The sequence below is a fragment of the Bufo bufo genome, chromosome 9 (assembly GCF_905171765.1).
Source record: "Bufo bufo chromosome 9, aBufBuf1.1, whole genome shotgun sequence".
NCBI classification, from domain to species: domain Eukaryota; kingdom Metazoa; phylum Chordata; class Amphibia; order Anura; family Bufonidae; genus Bufo; species Bufo bufo.
This window is the reverse complement of record NC_053397.1, coordinates 89,338,571-89,360,390: the sequence shown is the minus strand read 5'-3', so window position 1 is coordinate 89,360,390 and position 21,820 is coordinate 89,338,571. Positions and strand designations below refer to the sequence as shown.

Sequence of the window (21,820 nt, the reverse complement as noted above, 5' to 3'; positions counted from 1 at the left end):
TTCAAACTGATTATATCAGAAGCAGAAACAATGACACAATCACATTCTGCCTGTGCTTCAACGCCAATTCTGCAAAAAGGGCTGCCTTAATGAAAGCCCTAATGTAACCAGGAAAATACAAATACGTCCCACGGCGCGAATTACCATCAACCAGGCGCCAGGATCAGAATAAGAATCTTTTATTGCAGCGATACAACGCGTTTCGGGGAATCACTCCCCTTCATCAGGTACAAAAAAGCTACACAACCAAAACAGCACAAAGCTGCACATATTTATACATACAAGGTACCGCCTACACATGGGTCACAAGGTCAGAAGAGGTGTTGCCCAAATGAATATGCGCAAATGTGATGTGTAAATCAGCAAGTCCTCAAGATGGACTGCTGGTGTACACAAACCAATTGTACTCGCACATTATACAAATGAAATTCACAATGCTACATACTCATTTGAAAAAACTTTCGTAATCACATGATATGACGGCGCCCACTAAGGGGGCCGGCCCTATGTGGAAAGTAATTAGAGGCGCATCAAAGTGCGCATACAATGTGCTCAAATCCGCGCTTACTGATGATATAATGTTGTGATGATACTGGGTGTTCCGGACCCACATCACATGAACAAAGTCGAGTCACGTGGGGGCCATTGTCATGGTTACGAAACCGCTCCGATGGCAAGGGAGCGGGGCCGGGTCACGTGGGGGCCGTTGTCCAGGTTGCAGAGACGCTCCGGTGGCAGGGGAGCTGTCTGCTGTATAGGGGCGTGTTATGTGTTTCGGCTTCATCACGTGGTGTCAGGCCGGATGACGTGAAGGCCGTTACTAAGCAACAGAGACGCTCTAGCTATATAGAGCGATCTACTGTTTGCGGAAACATTCTGACTCGTGCTAAGAGGGCGGGATTAGAATAGTTTATACTAGTGCACTAAAGACAGCAAGATGTGGTTCCTAAAGTAAAATGCATATATACACATGTATAAACCTGCATATATACATGTACAAAAACATATGCATATATCCAATTGCAATAAATAAGAGTGGCATATTAAAGTGATAAAACTCTTATTTATTGCAATTGGATATATGCATATGTTTTTGTACATGTATATATGCAAGTTTATACATGTGTATATATGCATTTTACTTTAGGAACCACATCTTGCTGTCTTTAGTGCACTAGTATAAACTATTCTAATCCCGCCCTCTTAGCACGAGTCAGAATGTTTCCGCAAACAGTAGATCGCTCTATATAGCTAGAGCGTCTCTGTTGCTTAGTAACGGCCTTCACGTGATCCGGCCTGACACCACGTGATGAAGCCGAAACACATAACACGCCCCTATAAAGCAGACAGCTTCCCTGCCACCGGAGCGTCTGCTACCTGGACAACGGCCCCCACGTGACCCGGCCCCGCTCCCTTGCCATCGGAGCGGTTTCGTAACCATGACAATGGCCCCCACGTGACTCGACTTTGTTCATGTGATGTGGGTCCGGAACACCCAGTATCATCACAGTATCATCAGTAAGCGCGGATTTGAGCACATTGTATGCGCACTTTGATGCGCCTCTAATTACTTTCCACATAGGGCCGGCCCCCTTAGTGGGCGCCGTCATATCATGTGATTACGAAAGTTTTTTCAAATGAGTATGTAGCATTGTGAATTTCATTTGTATAATGTGTGAGTACAATTGGTTTGTGTACACCAGCAGTCCGTCTTGAGGACTTGCTGATTTACACATCACATTTGCGCATATTCATTTGGTCAACACCTCTTCTGACCTTGTGACCCCTGTGTAGGCGGTACCTTGTATGTATAAATATGTGCAGCTTTGTGCTGTTTTGGTTGTGCAGCTTTTTTGTACCTGATGAAGGGGAGTGATTCCCCGAAACGCGTTGTATCGCTGCAAAAAAAGATTCTTATTCTGATCCTGGCGCCTGGTTGATGGTAATTCGCGCCGTGGGACGTATTTGTATTTTCCTGTGCTAATCTTCTTGGGGACTCCAGGCATCTCCATTTTGAAGACTCTCTGTGATCCCGTGGCTGCAGACCATCACCTTCAGGTGTCCAGACTTACCATACCAACTTTCATTAGCGTTGTGCCTACATCTGCACAACCACGTAAGGTGAGCCTTGCAAGTTATTTCCTTCCTACTTTCTTACTCACAGAATTACCCTATGGTGTGCACATCTGTTTTTTTTACAGTTTTACTCGGCCTGTCGTATTACTAATGTAACCAGAGCCTAAGAGAGAACAGTTGTCTGGGACTGTCCCCATTAATGTAAAGTATTTCCTATCTATATATTCATATTCTACATGCCAGTCACATTACCTGGAGGAGCGCCGATTGGTGTTCTAGGCAATTCCACATGTTGGTCTCTGTGGAGGGATTTAGGCCTGGGCTTTTTCGTCCTGTTAAGATTAATCCGAGGTTTGATAACAGAATCCATGTCTGCCATTAATTTCAGCTGTTTTCTGCGTAGGTATTCTTGTTTGATAAACTCTCGTCTTAACTTCTCATCCTCTTTCTTATTACGTTCCTCTTCTGACTTTCGTCTGTAAGTAAAATTGTACACCAGTGTTATATATAGTTACAGCCCAAAATCCCAAGAAAGATTATCAGATGATCATTTGTATTGTTGCTAAACTTCCTATGGGAGGTAATAGCGGCCAAAAATAAAATGAAATTTGAAAAAAAAAATTTTTATAGAAATTTGAAATTTTCGCCATTTCATTACTACTAATTAACATCTATTTGAATATTGGAGAACTTGAATAAGAAAATGAAAAAAAAAAAAAAAAAAACTTAATATAATAAAAATTTAAATCAGCAGCAGGAGGCACTGGCCATTTTAAATTTTTTTCCATTACGGCGTTCGGAATAAATATTTTTATATTTTATATGGTGTTCATTTTCTATGTATTTTTATTTAAATTTTGGGGAAAGGGGGCGATTTGAGTTTATTCTTTAAAATTTTTGTTACATTTTTTTTAAAACATCTTTTATTTTACACTTTGGGAACTTGAACATGCGATCATGCCACAGGCAGGGTCTACATAGGAACATAGCTGTGGCAGCCTTTGATCATTCACTGGGATCAGGGCTGTCACAGGAAATAAATGGATCCCCAAACACCACTAGAGGAAGCCATTGCAGGCCCAGGAGCGCACGCTCAGTTTTTTTTTAGCTCTCAGATGCCGTGGTCACAGTTGACCACTGCATCTGAGGAGGTTAAATGTCTGTGATCAGTGTTACTGCCTGTCGCAGACATTAGCCCCAGGTGTCTTCTGTTTAAAACAGCAGGCACCTGGCAGCTATAGTGCCTGTGAGTGCGCCAGGATAGGCCATCACTAGCTGATTGTTGTGAGTCCAGCACCCACTGATCACCTGTTTACTGTAATCAGAAGTCGGCGCTGGAGCTATGAAGCACCATCAACATTATAGTGAAGGAAGCTTGCTGCTTCCACTCAAGTCAAGTACCCGAACAGCAGGCCGTACATATTCTTCACACACTACTGATCCTATTAGTCACTCGATTACGTTTCTCAATTTGAATGACTTGTACAAAGAATCTCCAGCAGTAAATACTGGCGACTCATGCTTCAGTCAGCATAATCTATGAGAATCAACATGAGGTCAAGGACCTCACAGAGTTAAGATGTTGATTGTATTTGCTTTTTAAATAAATGTTCTGAATGATACCAGTTCTTTATTTTCTGGCATAGTTGCCAAGTACTGCGATAAGAACCAGTGCAGTCATACGTCATCTTTTACTGTCTAAAAGCTGGGCTCCTATTTGTCAGCCAGTTATTAAAAATGATAGAAAATGGTCTTTTGCTCTCACCTGGCTTCTTCTTTCTTGAGTTCCAGCTCCATCTCTTGTTCCATCTTCTTCTGTTGATTTTCACGTTCTCTCCTCAGTCTCTTCTCCAAAAGAGCCGCACGTTTTGCAGCCATATCATTTTCCTCTTTGCGATCATCCTGCAGCAAAGAATTATGTTACACGACTCGATCCAGCAGAAGTCCCAAAGGGAAAATGTATTAGTAAAACTAATTCTCCTCCACTATTACTAGTTACCCAAAGAAACAAATAATTGTGTGACCTCATCAGATAGAAAAAAATAATAAACTATAAAAAAAATTGCATTTTAGTATCCACCATAATAATATAGATTATAATCATAGTGCCATATAGCAGCCAAAGTGTAATTAGAGGGGAGTTATCCAGAGTTAGAAAATATCGTCTGTTTTCATTTATGTTTGGTGATGGCCCATTCTCTAAAAGTGCAACAACAAACACAGCCCAAGGCAAAAAAAAAAAAGAAAATTCTAGAAATCCCGATAAAGACCCCCCCCCCCCCCCGAATCTCGTCTCCAATGCTGTATTTTGTTTCGTCATCTGACAGCCAATGGCACTGAAAATAATGTTTATTCTTCTGGCCTGGCATATATACATAGTGCAAGTAAAAAAACAACAACACTTAAAGGATAACTGTCACACTTAGACCCTAATTTCAATTTTCCTATATGTAGTTACTAATAACATGATATTCCAGAATCAGTTACTATTAGACTGACTTACCCCATATTTAGTAAGATTCAGCCCTTAGCAACCAGTCTGCATAAAACTGCAATTTCACTATTCAGTTAAGATGGCCGCCACTGCCCTCACCCTGAGGCTAATCCCGCCTGCCCTCACTAGCCAGTAACAATAGCCCCCCAAAAGTGTCAGTAATCAGAGCCCTTCCTCCTAAAGGGTTAATCTCCTGCAGCACAGAGGGGTCCTCTTACCACATGTTGCTTTCATTTATACACGGAGCAGATGGCAGATGGCTGATCTCCCTTCCCTGTTGTGCGCTGCTCCAAATCTGCATTCTCCAGCTCTGCTGAGTGAGGGAGCGTCTGCCAAGTGCAGGGACAGGGAGAAGTGCACACAGCCCAGGTACGGTTATCAGCTGCTGGGGAGGACCTGGCTATAATCATTTACTTACAGTCCCTGGCTGTCAGTAATCTGACCTTGCACGCAGCCTGCTTCTGCGTCCTCCGTCCTTCAACAGAGGACGGACCATGCCTAGCAACCCTATTTTAAGCACAGGTAAAAGTAGGCAGTACAGGGAACAAAAATGTGGAATTAAGGGGTAATTGAATACACAGTGAAAAGTTGAAATAGGGCCACCAAGGAGATATTAATCACCACAATCCAATACTCCAAAAGAAATATATAATAATACGACAGTTATCCTTTAACCCCTTCAGGACCGGGCTCATTTTCACCTTAAGGACCAGGCCATTTTTTGGAAATCTGACCAGTGTCACTTTAAGTGCTAATAACTTTAAAACGCTTTGACTTATCCAGGCCATTCTGAGAAAGTTTTTTCGTCACATATTGTACTTCATGACACTGGTAAAATGAAGTCAAAAAACTTATTTTTTTTGCACAAAAAAAATACCTAATTTACCAAAAATTTGGAAAAATTTCCAAATTTCAAAGTTTCAGTTTCTCTACTTCTGTAATACATAGTAATACCCCAAAAAATTGTGATGACTTTACATTCCCCATATGTCTACTTCATGCTTGAATTGTTTTGGGAATGATATTTTATTTTTTGGGGATGTTATAAGGCTTAGAAGTTTAGAAGCAAATCTTGAAATTTTTCCGAAATTTACAAAAACTCAATTTTTAGGGACCAGTTCAGGTCTGAAGTCACTTTGCGAGGCTTACATAATAGAAACCACCCAAAAATGACCCCATCTAAGAAACTACACCCCTCAAGGTATTCAAAACTGATTTTGCATACATTGTTAACCCTTTAGGTGTTGCACAAGAGTTATTGGCAAATGGGGAGGAAATTTGAGAATTTCATTTTTTTGTCTAATTTTTCATTTTAACCCATTTTTTCCACTAACAAAGCAAGGGTTAACAGCCAAACAAGACTGTATCTTTATTGCCCTGACTCTGCCGTTTACAGAAACACCCAATATGTGGCCGTAAACTACTGTACGGCCACACAGCGGGGCGTAGAGTGAAAGGTGCGCCGTTTGGTTTTTGGAAGGCTGATTTTGCTGGACTGTTTTTTTTTTACACCATGTCCCATTTGAAGCCCCCCTGATGCACCCCTAGAGTAGAAACTCCATAAAAGTGACCCCATCTAAGAAACTACACCCCTCAAGGTATTCAAAACTGATTTTACAAACTTTGTTAACCCTTTAGGTGTTGCACAAGATTTAATGGAAAATAGAGACACAATTTCAAAATTTCACATTTTTGGCAGATTTTCCATTTTAATATTTTTTTTCCAGTTACAAAGCAAGGGTTAACAGCCAAACAAAACTCTTTATTTATGGCCCTGATTCTGTAGTTTACAGAAGCACCCCATATGTGGTCGTAAACCGCTGTACGGGCACACGGCAGGGCGCAGAAGGAAAGGAATGCCATACGGTTTTTGGAAGGCAGGTTTTGCTGGACTGTTTTTTTTGACACCATGTCCCATTTGAAGCCCCCCTGATGCACCCCTAGAGTAGAAACTCCATAAAAGTGATGCCATCTAAGAAACTACACCCCTCAAGGTATTCAAAACTGATTTTACAAACGTTGTTAACCCTTTAGGTGTTCCACAAGAATAAATGGAAAATAGAGATTAAATTTCAAAATTTCACTTTTTCGGCAGATTTTCCATTTTAATATTTTTTTTCCAGTAACAAAGCAAGGGTTAACAGCCAAACAAAACTCTTTATTTATGGCCCTGATTCTGTAGTTTACAGAAACACCCCATATGTGGTCGTAAACTGCTGTATGGCCACACGGCAGGGTGCGCAGAAGGAAAGGAACACCATATGGTTTCTGGAAGGCAGATTTTGCTGGATTGTTTTTAGACACCATGTCCCATTTAAAGCCCCCTGATGCACCCCTAGGTTAGAAACTCCAAAAAAGTGGCCCCATTTTGGAAACTACGGGATAAGGTGGCAGTTTTGTTGGTACTATTTTAGGGTACATATGATTTTTGGTTGCTCTATATTACACTTTTTTGTGAGGCAAAGTAACAAAAAATAGAAATTCAGAAATTTAATCTCCATTTGCCATTAACTCTTGTGGAACACTTAAAGGGTTAACAAAGTTTGTAAAATCAGTTTTGAATACCTTGAGGGGTGTAGTTTCCAAAATGGGGTCATTTTTTGGAGTTTATACTCTAGGGGTGCATCGGGGGGGCTTCAAATGGGACATGGTGTCAAAAAACCAGTCCAGCAAAAACTGCCTTCCAAAAACCATATGGCGCTCCTTTCCTTCTGCGCCCTGTCGTGTGGCCATACAGCAGTTTACGACCACATATGGGGCATTTCTATAAACTAAAGAATCAGGGCAATAAATATTGAGTTTTGTTTGGCTGTTAACCCTTGCTTTGTTATGGGAAAAAATGAATTCAAATGGAAAATTTGCCAAAAAATAGCTGTTTTGGCACTGTTTTTATTTTTTATTATTTACAACGTTCATCTGACAGGTTAGATCATGTGCTATTTTTATAGAGCAGGTTCTTACGGACGTGACGATACCTAATATGTATACTTTTTTATTTATTTAGGTTTTACACAATAATATCATTTTTGACACAAAAAAAAAACATGTTTTAGTGTCTCCATAGTCTGAGAGCCATAGTTTTTTCAGTTTTTTGGCGATTGTCTCAGGTTGGGTATCATTTTTGCGGGATGAGATGACGGTTAGATTGGTACTATTTTGGGGTGCACATGACTTTTTGATTGCTTGCTATTACACTTTTTGTGATGTAAGGTAACAAAAAAATAGCTTTTTTGACACCGTTTTTATTTAATTTTTTTTTACAGTGTTCACCTGAGGGGTTAGGTCATGTGGTATTTTTATAGATCAGGTTCTTACGGATATGGCAATACCTAATATGTCTACCTTTTTATAATTTATCAGGGTTTTACACAATAATATTTTTGAAACAAAAAAAAAAAATCAAGTTTTAGTATCTCCATAGTCTGAGACCCATAGTTTTTTTTATTTTTTGGGCCATTGTCTCATGTAAGGGCTCATTTTTTGCGGGATGAGGTGACGGTTTGATTGGTACTTTTTTGGTGTACATGCGACTTTTTTGATCACTTTTATTACCTTTTTTGGGAAGTAAGGTGGGCAAAATTTCAATTTCCTCATAGTTTTTATTTTTTTATTTTTATGGCGTTCACCGTGCGGGGAAAGTAACATGACCGTTTTATAGATCAGGTCGTTACGGACGCGGCGATACCTAATATGTGTAGTGTATTTTATATTTTTTATTCAGTGATAAATGTGTTTTTTTGAAACTTTACTTTTTTCACTTTTTTTTTGACCCAGACCCACTTGGTTCTTGAAGATCCAGTGGGTCTGATGTCTGTATAATACAGTACAGAACAATATATATTGTTCTGTACTGTATTTTACACTTTGTCTGAACAGATCTATGCCTTTTAGCATAGATCTGTTCAGCACCATGGACAGCAGGACGCCTGAGAGGCGTCCTGTTGCCATGGGAACCTTCCCCGTCTGCTCAGTACTGGTCAGAACTGCGCAGACGGGGAAGGGTAAGTACAGGGCTGAGGGGGGCTCTCTGGAGGCTCTCTCCCTCTCCCATCGGGGGGCTGCAAAGGCACAGCAGCCCCCCGATGGGAGAGGGAGGGAGCTCCCTGCGCTGTTAACCTTTTCCATACAGCGGTCCGTACGGACCGCTGTATGGAAAGGGTTAAACGGCTGACATCGCATCGCAGATGTCAGCCGTTTATACCAGGGTGCCAGCAATGTGCTGGCACCCTGGTATCCCCACTAGACACCAACGATCATTGAAGGGGAGGCGGGCGGGGGATCGCGATCCCGCCTGCCGCACCACCCGCCTCCCGCACCTTACCGCACCTCCGCACTGCCTGCGACACCCCCCCTGCACCACCCGCCCACATAACATCATTCAGGGGTGCAGGGGGGGTGAAACATCTTTATTTTGGGCATACTAAAGTTTCTGATCCCCGCGGTCAGGGACCGCGGGGATCAGTAACCGCAGAAAGTGCTACAAACCGCAGGTCTGAATTGACCTGCGGTTTGCATCGATCGCCGACATAGGGGGGTCACAGGACCCCCCTCGGCATTGACCTAAGGTGCCCGGCTGTGTGTGACAGCCGGGATCTCAGCGCTGTCACCATGTCTGCAGACATGGTGACAGTTTATGCCATGACGTGTATACTCATCATGGCGCGCTAAGTAGCAGTGCGCCATGACGAGTATACTCGTCATAGGTCGGGAATATTTTCACACTTTCTCCTTCTCTGATCGCTTCCCTGACAGGAATTGGGGCGATCAGAGAAGGAGAAGCACATAGTCCCTCCCTAACCCCCCCTTACCTGCCCCGATGCGCTGCGATTGGTCCCTCTGCAGTAATGGACCAATCACAGCGATCGCGGGCGGGTCAGAGCTACAATACAGCTCCTGCCGGCTTCTCTGGTTGCCTAGCAACCCCAGCACGCCGGCTTCACTGAAGCTTCAGCGCTTCGCTCCCTGCGCTGACAGTGAAAGCCGATCACGTACATGCACGTGGGGATGCGGTGAGGCACCACATTCCCCCACGTACATGTACGTGATGTTGCGTGAAGGGGTTAAAGGGTTTCTGTCAGAAGGAAAATGGTTAATAACCTGGCTGACATTAGTACATCGCTAATGTCAGCTGAACATTACTATATTAGTGCCATCTCACTGCCTTATTGAGAAAAACAAACTTGTATAATATGCTAATTTCCCTCTAGGTGCAGGAGGGGGTGTTGCCCCTGCTCCTAGAGACTCCGTTCTCCCACCTCTGGCCACGCCCTGCTACACTAGATTGACAGGGGCAGGCATAATTGGTCTCCCACCTCCGGCCTGTCTGCAGTTTCCGGTTCAGTAGACGGCCCCAGCTTCCTCACTGCGCCTGCGCCGAGATCTCCACAGGGCCGGCAGGAGGAGGTGAAGGCTGCCTGGCCCTGCCAATCTAAGTGTAGGAGGGCGTGGCCAGAGGTGGGAGAACGGAGCCTCTAGGAGCAGGTGCAATGCCGCCCCCCCCCCCCCCTGCTCCTAGAGGCTAATTAGCATATTATAAAAGTTAGTTTTTCTCAATAACGGCGGCAGGCAGTGAGATGGCACTAATATAGTTATGTTCAGCTGACATTAGCACATCACTAATCTCAGCCAGCTTAATAACCATTTTTCAGGCGACAGAAACCCTTTAAGCCAGCACCATCTGTATTGCTCTCGTGCAGGGACTCAATCCAGCTAGTGTGGCTGTAATCCAAGAAACAAAGGTAAATGTCCAGCTCAGGAAAATAAAATCTTGATGCTTTATTGGAAAAATGATTATAAATACATCTCCACAAACCCAGTGTACATTTAAGACCAACACTTTTCGATCGGAAAGATCTTAATCATGGCTTATATATTGCATGAGGATGCCAGGAATATTATATATATATATATATATATATATATATATATATATATATATATATATATATGAGAAAAGGTGTACCATGGACAAATCACCAAGGAGAGGAAAGGGTTAATTGGACATAGCTAGAGAAGTTCGAAAGTTCGACCCTTGAGATAAACACACCTGACACATAATTAAGACCCCTTGGCGATTTTTCCATGGTACACCTTTTCTCAGATTAAGATCTTTCTGATCGAAACGCGTTGGAATTTAAAGTACACTGGATATATGAAGACGGATTTTTAATCATTTTTCCAATAAAGCATCAAGATTTTATTTTCCTGTGCTGGACATTTACCTTTGTTTCTTGGATCTGTAAATGGTGCAGCTTATAGTTAAGGGGGCAGCAGTCTTTACGCTCAAGTCAAGCTTGCTGCGTCCCCTTCCTGCCTCTTTCACTGGTGCACTGTTTTTTCTTCAGAAGAGATGGGCCTAATATCTTGCGCTGTCCTAATGTTTTTGGTGCTCGTTCATGGGAATCTGCAACTGCGCAATGAGCCTCAGAAGTCCAGTACATAACAGCTGGGCACACTGCGCAGGCGCCAAAAACAATAGAGGACCGCGCAGAGTCGCAGACACAAGATATCAGGGGAAAAAATAGCTGTCCATCAGGAGTGATGGAGGCAGGAAGCTTGACTTAAAGCACGAAGGCAGCTTCCCCTTGACCTCAAGCATTTACATTTGCCGAGTCAGGGAATAAAGTTGAATTTCAGTGTACTTGGTCATCAGATAACAGGTTAATAAAGGGTTAATCAGATTAAGGGGTTATCCTGGAAAAGATAATGATAACTTATCACATCAGTGGGGGTTTAAGGACCTGCATCCCTGCTGATCAGCTGCTTCAGGTGAGTGATGCAGGATCCTGTGAGCTGTACAAGCGTACATTGTACAGTGGCAGTGCTTGGTATTACAGCTCTGCCCCATTGACGTCAATGGGGTTGAGCTGCAACTAAGCCTTGTGACCGCATTAGCGTTAAAGGAACGCCGAGATGTGCAACATGATGTGAAGCCTATGGCTGTGTCCCATGTGGTCTGATTTTTAGTCACTATTGGCATTGGTTTATGTCTCTTTGGAGGTAGTGATTTTTTTTATATATATTAACATAATTAATTGGAATAATTAGTTGAGGGGCTGGGAGTATGAGCACTATTCAAACCCCTGTATTTCACTTCATGTTACGCTTGAGAAAGACTACCATGTAGCTGAAACGTTGCACAGATCCTTTTCATGGACCCACTGTGAATAAAGAAGCTTTTTTGTATGGATATGCTGCCGTCAATCTGGATTTTGTATGCTATTCTAATGACCGAATGGATCTGAGGTCAAGGACGAGCTGATGCATTCCTGAATACATCTTCAAGGTCATTGGTGCTGCTCTCGATGTTCAGTGAGGTCCCTGGTCTAAGAAGAGGCTGCAGCGCTCAATGACTTTTTTTTGTTTGTTATTATTTTTAAAAAAAGACAAAACAATAACAGAGAAATGAAAAATTGAAACATATATATCCATTTTTATAGACCTCCGCACAGATCAAACAGAAAATTGTACAAAAAAAAAAGCTGTGCAGAAAGACCGTTTCCAAATCATTAAAATGTAACAATATAGATTCGCTTTTTCCATCCCACCCACCGCGTTGTTTAGAGGATAGAGAGGAGGTTTTAATGTTTTGATATATAGTCTCCCAATTAAGTTTATTATTAGGCCCAATCTCATGTTCCCAATTACTCTCACTGTTAAACTTTACAGTTCCGCCTAATCCTTTCCTTATTTTCCTATACATTTGTGCCATTGACACCCTCTTAATATTAAGGCAAAAATCCAGACACTCATGTGCAGTAACTATAAATCATTTTTATTCTTAGTGTTTAAAAGAGGCGTGTTTCAGTTGTGCATATCTAAAATGAACCAAGGAACTAGGGGCCAGATTTATCATTAGCTCAAGTCAGAATAATGGAGTGAAAAAGTCGCCCAAAAATGCGCAAATGCTAAAACTGCGCACAAATTTGCGACTTTTTTCTGCTCTGCACTATGCTCGCCAGTTTTCTGAAAGTGGGCGTGTTTTCTTATGTAAATGAATCTCTAGACAGATTTACAATTGGGACTATTTAAAAAGTCGCAAAAAAATTCGCAATTTCACTCCAGTGAGGACCATGCTTATCTTATGAGACTTTTTAATAGAACATGCAACTTTCGTAAAAACGTGCAACTTTTTCGTAAAGATGTGCGACTTTTGTAAAGCTGCTTACTGAAGGATAAACTGCTGCCGTCAAACCACATTTATTACAGTCTTAAAGGGCCGATCATAAATCTGACTTGGCTAAAACTGACTTTAGCCATATGTGAAAGTGGAGTGAGCTGTCAGAGTCATGATAAATCTGGCCCTTTGTTTTGTCCCCACAAAGTTCCTCAATATTTTTAATGTACCCTGAGGAAATTATATGCACTACCCGAGTGATTCCTAGCTTTCCCCAAAATTCCCCACCCTCTTTACTCTTCATAAATTCACTTAAATTATAATTGTGCCATAAAGGGTTGAAATTAAGTGAGCCAGCGATCCCTAATATCTGTTTTATTTTAATCCATATCAAATGCATAGGACTTACTAATAGGACATTGTTTTCCTTGTGTTCCCATATACCCCGTTTCTAGAATACTAAATAAATCTCGTTGTGAACCTAAATAATCCCTTGTAAGAAGACACATTATATTATTAGAACTGCAGGAGAACCACTGGATCTGAGCCGCCAAGTAATAACCCCGCAGAAAGGGGAGCAATAAACCGCCATCTTGCTCTGCGAGCAAAATACTTTTCTAACAGCTGATCGGAGGTGGTCTCGGGTGATGCAACTTCGCAGATCTGACCTATCCTGAGGATTAGTTATAAATATCTCTTCCTGTATAACTCCTTTAAGGTACTTTGGGAGGTTGGGGGGGGGGGGGGGGGGGGGAGTATTATGGAGATGTCAGGTTCCCTTTAAAGCCACATATTTACAAAAGGAAATTGTAAAATATTGTTTTCAGAGAAGCCTTTTTGCTAGAGGACATTAGAAAAGATGTTAATAAATGATAGATAACGTATAATAAAGCTATTAGTAAAAACGAAATGTAAAATGTACAAGTTCTAACTTCAACTACTAAAATCACCCATGGGGGCGTGGCCTAACCGCCGATGTAGAAAGACGCATGGCGCTGAGCTCCTGGATAGTATCCTGTATATAATCGCTCACCCGCTTCCTATCTGACCTCAGAGGAGACCGATCGTGACTGGAAGCCTCCCTGAACGCTGGGGTTTACTCCGGACTCGATATGACCCGCCAAAAGCAGAGGGAGAAGGAGAGTAAGGACGGCAGCACAGACACGCCGGCTAAACAAAATGGCGCCGGGCAGAATGCTAAGATCTCTGATGTGGCGGCGAAGCTGGGGAAGTTTGCCCGTACCCCAGCAGCTGCAGTAGCTGATCCGGAGCCTGATGCTCAGATGTCCGATGAGGCTGGAGGAGAGGAGTTCGTGGATCAGGCCTCATATGCATCGGTGACAAAGCTGAAGGTGGGTCCTGAGTTGCCGCCAGAAGCGGAGCCCATTTCTGAACCCACTATAGCGGACGTATATAAAATGGTGGCACAATGCAGCACAGCCCTCACGTCCCTAAATACCAATATGGGAGGCCTAAAGGAGGAAGTTTTGCTGATAAGGCAAGATATGCGGCAGTTTAAAGAAAGAGTGGGAGAGTTGGAGGGTCGCGTTAGCGACATGGAGGACCAGCTACCGCCTGTTAAAAGGGACTTGCAACGAGTTATACATAACGTATCCCTACTCATATCCAAATCTGACGATATGGAAAACCGTCTAAGACGGAATAATGTGCGGTTAATTGGAATACCGGAGCGTACTGAGGGCTCAGACCCTGTCTCATTTATGGAAAAGTGGCTGGTGGACATAATTGGGAAAGAAAAGTTATCCCCACTCTTTGCAATAGAACGTGCACATCGAGTGCCATTTCGCCCGCCGCCTCCGGGGGCGCCTCCAAGACCTCTCCTGATTAAAGTCCTACATTATAGAGACCGGGATGCCATACTTAAAGCAGCCAGGGATATCCCTGATATTCAAATTGGCGATAGCCGAGTTCTAATGTTCCCGGACTTTTCTGCAGAAATACAGAAGAGGAGAGCGAAATTTTTGGCAGTAAAGAAGAGATTGAGATCATTGCAGTGGCCTTATTCCATGTTGTATCCGGCAAAGCTTCGGGTGGTGGCGAATGGATCCACACATATGTTTGAGGATCCGCTAGAGGCAAGCCAGTGGCTGGACACTCATGAAAATGATCGGCGTGACAACAATACCTGATGAGATGGTGATATCTGCAATGGAACTGTTTTTGTTTTTTCTTGTGTCCTTTATTTGACACACAGTAATGCTAGAAATAGTATTGAGTTATCTAATGCTTTTCTAAAAAGGAAGGTTTTATATGTTGGTTTTTCACTGGTTTGGTTCTACACTGTATGGGTTAATATGTGGTCGGGGGGGAAGTTGGGTGAGCCAACACACTGGCGCATCCAGGGTGTAGCGCTGGTATAAGCTAAGCACTTATTTTTTTTCATCTGTGCCTTTAGTGTTAACCCATGACGGTTAGGTTCACTTTCAATGTCTATGGTGTACCCCTGTTTATTGGGTTCATGACTGACAGAATGTTTAGGGTAGTTTGGGGACAGTTGGGAGGGGGGAGGGGTAAGGTAGGATATATTTTCAGTATTACTACTAGGGGCAGGTTTGCTTGGGGTTGTCGGCACCACACTCTGCATTTGCTTATGAGATACCATGATGTCTTCCGTTAATATTTGTGCATGGAATGTGAGAGGAATGTCTTTGGCATCTAAACGTTCAGCTATTTTCCATGCTATAAAAGATATACAGCCAGCTATTGTATGTTTATCTGAGACCCACTTGACTGCCGATAAGACACACCTAGCACATAAAGCATGGGTGGGGTGTGAATTTCACTCTACATACTCCACACATGCTAGAGGGGTTAGCATTTTGGTGCATAAAGCTATTCCGTTTAATGCTCAGGAATCGTACGTTGATGATGATGGAAGATTTATATGCATAGACTGCTGTATTTTTCAGTTTAGGATTATCTTAGTGGCGGTGTATGTTCCCCCTCCATATTCGGCTGAAATTATGAAGATGGTTATTACCTTTACTTCTAAATTTCCGTTAGTTCCTACATTAATTGTAGGTGACTTTAACACCTATCTCAATGGTTTTTTGGATAAATTTCACAATGGGTCGGGAACATACACTGCTGCCCCTACCTCTCTGGCGAAACTGATGGGGGAGATAGACCTGTGTGATATATGGAGAACCAAATATCCTGATCGGCGTCAATATTCATGTTACTCAGCATCACATGGCTCCCTGTCCAGAATAGATTTGGCAATAGGATCCTCATCATTGGTAGCCCTAACAAAAGAGATTTTATATCTGCCACGTAGCCTTTCTGATCATTCTCCACTGTTGATTACACTGGAGGTGGGGAGGCACATATGTGCTCCTAGACCCATCTGGCGATTAAACCCATTCTGGCTATCAATAGTGGATACAGGAACTGATATATCTAAAGCTATCATTGACTTTTTAACTATTAATATAGGCTCGACTTCAGGGGCGGTGGTTTGGGACACCCTGAAGGCGTTTGTGAGAGGTTTATACATTAAGCGCATTAGTGTTAGGAAAACTAAAAGTCGTCTTCTGGACAGGGAGCTATCAGATAGAGTTACGCAACTGGAAACAACGTATATAACACAACCCACGTTGTCTAATGAAGCACAATGGAAGGAAGCTCAGAAGCTTTTGAGGGAACATATACAGAATAGAGCAGATGATAAACGTTTATTTATGGCCCAGAGGTATTTTGCTGAAGGGGAAAGTGTGGGGCATCTGTTGGCTACAATAACTAAAGCACAGAATGGTCCCTCCTGCATAGCCTCGCTCAGAGGAATAGATGGACAACTAATAACAGGAGATGAGAATATCCTGGGAGAATTTTATACCCACTTTGGAGAGGTGTATAGGTCCAGACTGGTCACCACTACTTCTGATAGAGCTGGTTATCTTGAAAGAATTAGTGTCCCTACCTTATCTATGGAGAATAGCTCACTTCTTGAGGAGGATATAACCCTGGAGGAACTGGAGATGGCCCTGAATTCTATGCCTAATGAAAAAGCACCTGGTGCCGATGGTCTTCCTGGGGAATTTTATAAAAGGCATGGGGAGATATTACTTCCACATTTATTAACGGTTTTTAAAGATGCATACGGTGAAGGTAAATTGCCATGTTCCATGAGAGAAGCCATAGTTGTAGTGATACCCAAGCCGGGAAAAGACCCTTCGCTCGTAGATTCATATAGGCCTATCTCACTCCTAACGGTGGATGTGAAAATTCTGGCCAAAGTCTTGGCTAATCGTTTGTCTAGGGTCATTCAATCTATTATTCATGATGATCAATCTGGGTTCATGCCTGGAAAATCCACGGCATTGAATCTTAGGCGCTTGTTTATAAACCTGCAGTTGGAGGGGAGGAAAGGTCAGGATAGTGAAGCTGCTGTGATCTCACTTGACGCTGCCAAAGCTTTTGACAGCGTTGAGTGGGAGTATTTGTGGGCGGTCATGACTAGGATGGGCTTTGGAATAAGTTTTCTAAAATGGGTCAAGCTTCTGTACAGTGAGCCCAGAGCCAGAATTAGAGTAAACGGACAATTATCACCCTCGGTTGCATTGGAGAGGGGGACGAGACAGGGCTGCCCGTTGTCTCCCTTGCTATTTGCAATAGCAATTGAGCCATTGGCGTGCCTTTTACGATCTACTCCACTGATGAGAGGGCTAGGGAGGGGCTCTAGTGAGGAGCGCGTATCTTTATATGCAGATGACATGCTAATCTATGTAGGTAATCTGGTGGATTCCATAGACTCCATAATCTCTATAATATCGCAGTTTGGTGATCAGTCTGGACTTCGTATAAACTGGGATAAGTCAGTAATTCTCCCGGTATCGTCTCGAATGCATACCACTCATGCTACTTTCTCTGAACTCAAGGTGGTGCAATCTTTTAAATATCTTGGAGTGACTGTGTCAATGAACCCTGCAGATTATATTCCTAGTAATTTAATACCCTTGTTAGGGAGGTTTAGAAGCAAGGTTGCTGTTTGGCATAAATTGCCTCTCTCTATGATCGGTAGGGGCAATTTGCTTAAAATGATATTCATGCCTCAGTTGCTTTATATTTTGCATAATTCCCCCATATGGATCCCAGTGCACTTCTTCCATAAAATACAGCAGCTGTTCCGATTTTTTATTTGGAAAAATAATAGAGGAAGAATAAAATATGAAATTCTGCAGAGGAATAAAGAAGCCGGTGGTCTGGCCTTGCCTAATCCTATGCTCTATTTTCTGTCGGCTCAACTCCAACATTTTAAAGGGTGGGGGGTAATAGATGACATGGGAGGGAAGAGTGGTCAGCTGATAAAGTGGGCTGCAAATAGGTCTCCCCCGTTGGTAGCCATTGAAGGAGAAATAAAAGGAGAAATGGGAAATATTCCGACCTTGATTCTTATGAGGAAAGTATGGAATAAGGCAAAGAGTATTTTAGGGATGACAGGATTGATGAACATCTCGCCCTTATGGCATAACCCCGCACTTCAGGAATTGGAAAATCTGAATGGATTCTCCCAGTGGAATAAAAAAGGGGTATGGAATCTGAGCCATATTTATTTTAAAGGAACTTTAAAACAATACCAACAATTGTGCTCTGAATATGGGCTGCCCTCTTCACAGTTCTATCGATACTTACAACTTAGACATGCTTTAGAAGCTCAATCTAAGATAGCCCCAGTGACATTTATGTCAAGCCAGACATTGAATATGGTGGTTGCAGCTGGTTCAGTGAAGGGAGCAATCTCCAGGGTGTATCAGGCCCTATTAGAGGACTTTCTTAAAGGGTATCCATTAACAAGTAGACGTCAGTGGGAAAAAGATCTAGGGGTACTCACGGATGAGCAGTGGACTGAGGCGGTGGAACTTACCCCTACTTTATCCCTTAGTGAGGCAGCACGGTTATCCCATCTATATTTAATACATAGGGTATATAAGACCCCAGTGTTCTTGCATAAAATAGGCTACAGAAATAGTCCAGCCTGTCCGAAGTGTGGAAGTGATGAAGCTGACCTTCTACACATGATGTGGTCATGTTCATCACTGTCATCTTATTGGAAAGCAATACTACATCTGGTGAACAAAGTATATAGTGCTAGTTTTAAGTTGGATCCCAAACTGTGTGTATTAGGCCTGGTACCAGATAATAATTTACAGTCTGTTATAACTACTGGAATAGGTAGAATGTTATATCAAGCTAGGAAAACATTGGCAGCAAAGTGGATCCAGCCCATACCTCCTGATATATCAGAATATGTTGCTAGATTAAATATTGTGATTCGTCTAGAAAGAGGAGTATATCAAAAAAGGAAGTGTCTGTCCAAATTCGAAGCAATCTGGGGCAGCTGGATTGATAATTCTGGGTGCTGTAGCTCCTGGCTGGCACTTACAAGGACTTTTTCTATGACAAGGTGAATGCAGTGAGAATGGATGATATATATAGAATATTGGATGGTGGCAGGTGTGTGGGGCATTTATAGAAGCCTGATAGTGAGGGGGTTACCTGGAACTAGAATGTGGCTGTATGGGAAGATTGATGATGGACTAGGATGTTATATGGAACATCGCTGATTGGAATTAGATGATGGTAGATGGCTTATTTAAGAGTAATGTGGTGCCGACACCCCGAGAGTGATGACTAAGGAAGATGTTTTAGGAGTGTGTCCTGCCTTAAAGGGATTAGGGAGGGGGGGGGGGGGGGGGAGGTATGGGTTTATTTGTTTAGGATGGATAATTGTACTCACATTGAAGATACTTTTGATACCAGAGGCTATATGTGGATTTATGCCATGTCCTATGTAGATATGTGTAATAGAATGTATATATTATATACTATATATGACAGATAATGTATACATCTGTGGTCTACAAAATATCATGTTAATGTGATAAAATAAGACTGGAAAATGTTAATAAAGAAATATCTGATTTAAAAAAAAAAAAAATCACCCATATTATGATTTGTGGTACAAGCAGACAGTTTGGTGCTTAAAGGGAACCTGTCACCAAAAAAATCGCTTATTAAGCTGTTCAGAGTACCTTATAGTGCTACATAGTAGTGTCCTATTGCACTTTCTTCGTTTTCCAGCATTTAGCCTCATTGAGAAATCAATGGTTTATTCAGCTGCTGCCCCGTGCTCCACATCAGGCTTGAAGTCAAGGGGGCAGCGGCCTAGTCGTCTCCAATCCTGCTCTCCCCACCTCCCTGATTGACACGCCGCATCTCAGTGCCGGGACCGCGCTCTCAGCCCGCATGCGCAGTAAAGGGCTGCTGTAGCGCCCGCCAGCCTTACATGCGCTGTAGTGAGACTGAAACCGGCTGAGTGTACGAGCCGGAGACGGGATCGCGCTACAGCAGCCCTTTACTGCGCATGCGGGCTGAGAACGCGGTCCCGGCACTGAGATGCGGCGTGTCAATCAAGGCGGCGAAAGGCGGGGAGAACAGGATTGGAGACGACTAGGCCGCTGCCCCCTTGACTTCGAGCCTGACTTGGAGCACGGGGCAGCAGCTGAATAAAACATCGATTTCTCAATGAGGCTAAATGCTGGAAAACAAAGAAAAAGTGCAATATGACACTACTATGTAGCACTATAAGGTACTCTGAACAGCTTAATAAGCGATTTTTTTGGTGACAGGTTCCCTTTAAGAGAGGCGTCCCACTGTTAGTAAGGTTATAACCCAGTAACCAGTATACCATGCTACTGGGATTGATCACTACTGCCATGTATGGGACAATTTATTTAGCCTGCACTTACCTGGGCAATGGAGGGAGGGAAAAATCCCCCTCCTTCTCTCTAACCACTTAAATGCTGTGGTCATCATTTAAGAAGTTAAACGACTGATATGGAAGTTACCCCCAATCCCAGCTGTTAGAGCAGGGTTCCAGCTGTGTAACAGCCATTATCAGCAACCATCATACTACTATGTCACCGAGTGTCAAAGGGAACCCGTCACGGTAAACATGGTGTCTGAGCTGCAGGCAGCATGTTATAGAGCAGGAGGAGCTGAGCAGAATGATATAGTTTTATGGAAAAAGATTCAGTAAAACCTGTATTTCATTCACTTAAATTTCTGCTCATTCTTGGCTTTGAAGTCCAGGAGGCGGTCCCATCAGTGAGTGAAGTCCAGGAGGCGGTCCCATCAGTGAGTGAAGTCCAGGAGGCGGTCCCATCAGTGAGTGAAGTCCAGGAGGCGGTCCCATCAGTGAGTGAAGTCCAGGAGGCGGTCCCATCAGTGAGTGAAGTCCAGGAGGCGGTCCCATCAGTGAGTGAAGTCCAGGAGGCGGTCCCATCAGTGAGTGAAGTCCAGGAGGCGGTCCCATCAGTGAGTGAAGTCCAGGAGGCGGTCCCATCAGTGAGTGAAGTCCAGGAGGCGGTCCCATCAGTGAGTGAAGTCCAGGAGGCGGTCCCATCAGTGAGTGAAGTCCAGGAGGCGGTCCCATCAGTGACTGAAGTCCAGGAGGTGGTCCCATCAGTGATTCACAGCCTTCCCTCTATGACTGTGTATACAGAGATAGCTGTCAATCACTGATAGGACCACCTCCTTGACGTCAAAGCTCAGAATGAGCAGAAAGTTAAATGAATGAATTACAATATTTATTGAATCTTTTCCCATAAACCCATATATTAATCTGCTCAGCTTCTGCTGCTCTAAAACATGCTGCCTGTAGCTTACATTGCATTTTTATGTTGACAGGTTCCCTTTAACTACCTTCTGATGCGATATGCTATTACTGTGCAGAGCGTAAAGGGGCTAAAGGAGTTTTCTCCTTCGGACAATGACTTTGCATTCAAATGGTGCCCTTAGAATAAGCTGACCACAGGGTATCCCCTTGCAGGGACATCCAGTGATCAGTTGTAACATATGGTGTCAGTGCCCCTGGAGAACCACTGCAGAGGAAATAAAGTCTCAGTTGTCTTTGAAATTGATGGGAGTGCCTGTGTAATGCATGGAGATTCCCAATCTTCCAGGAAATGGTTTGTTCCTGTTCTCAGGAACGACAGATGCACCACTAAGAATATTTCTTTGAGAAGTATGGTTTCATGTTGGGAAGACTCTTACGGGGCACTGAATGGCTTTTAGCTCTCACCCCGGAACGAATGGAGACAGTCAACACTATG

General features: G+C 43.0%; 1 protein-coding gene and 1 long non-coding RNA gene across 3 annotated transcripts in view; one reads left to right on the top strand and one right to left on the bottom strand.

The window, feature by feature from the left end:
* The window catches only part of CAMSAP2 (calmodulin regulated spectrin associated protein family member 2), a 128,622-nt gene that overhangs the window by 6,928 nt on the left and 99,874 nt on the right, over positions 1-21,820 (bottom strand). For both annotated transcript variants that reach the window (XM_040406809.1, XM_040406810.1), the window contains 2 exons: positions 3,842-3,978; positions 2,329-2,552 (listed from right to left, as the gene is read on the bottom strand). In XM_040406809.1, coding sequence (XP_040262743.1) covers positions 2,329-2,552; positions 3,842-3,978 — 361 coding nt within the window. The remainder of the gene's footprint in view (positions 1-2,328; positions 2,553-3,841; positions 3,979-21,820) is intronic.
* Positions 344-20,815, top strand: LOC120978585. The gene is made up of 3 exons (XR_005774129.1): positions 344-354; positions 5,365-5,367; positions 20,674-20,815. It is a non-coding gene; the product is annotated as an uncharacterized LOC120978585 (long non-coding RNA).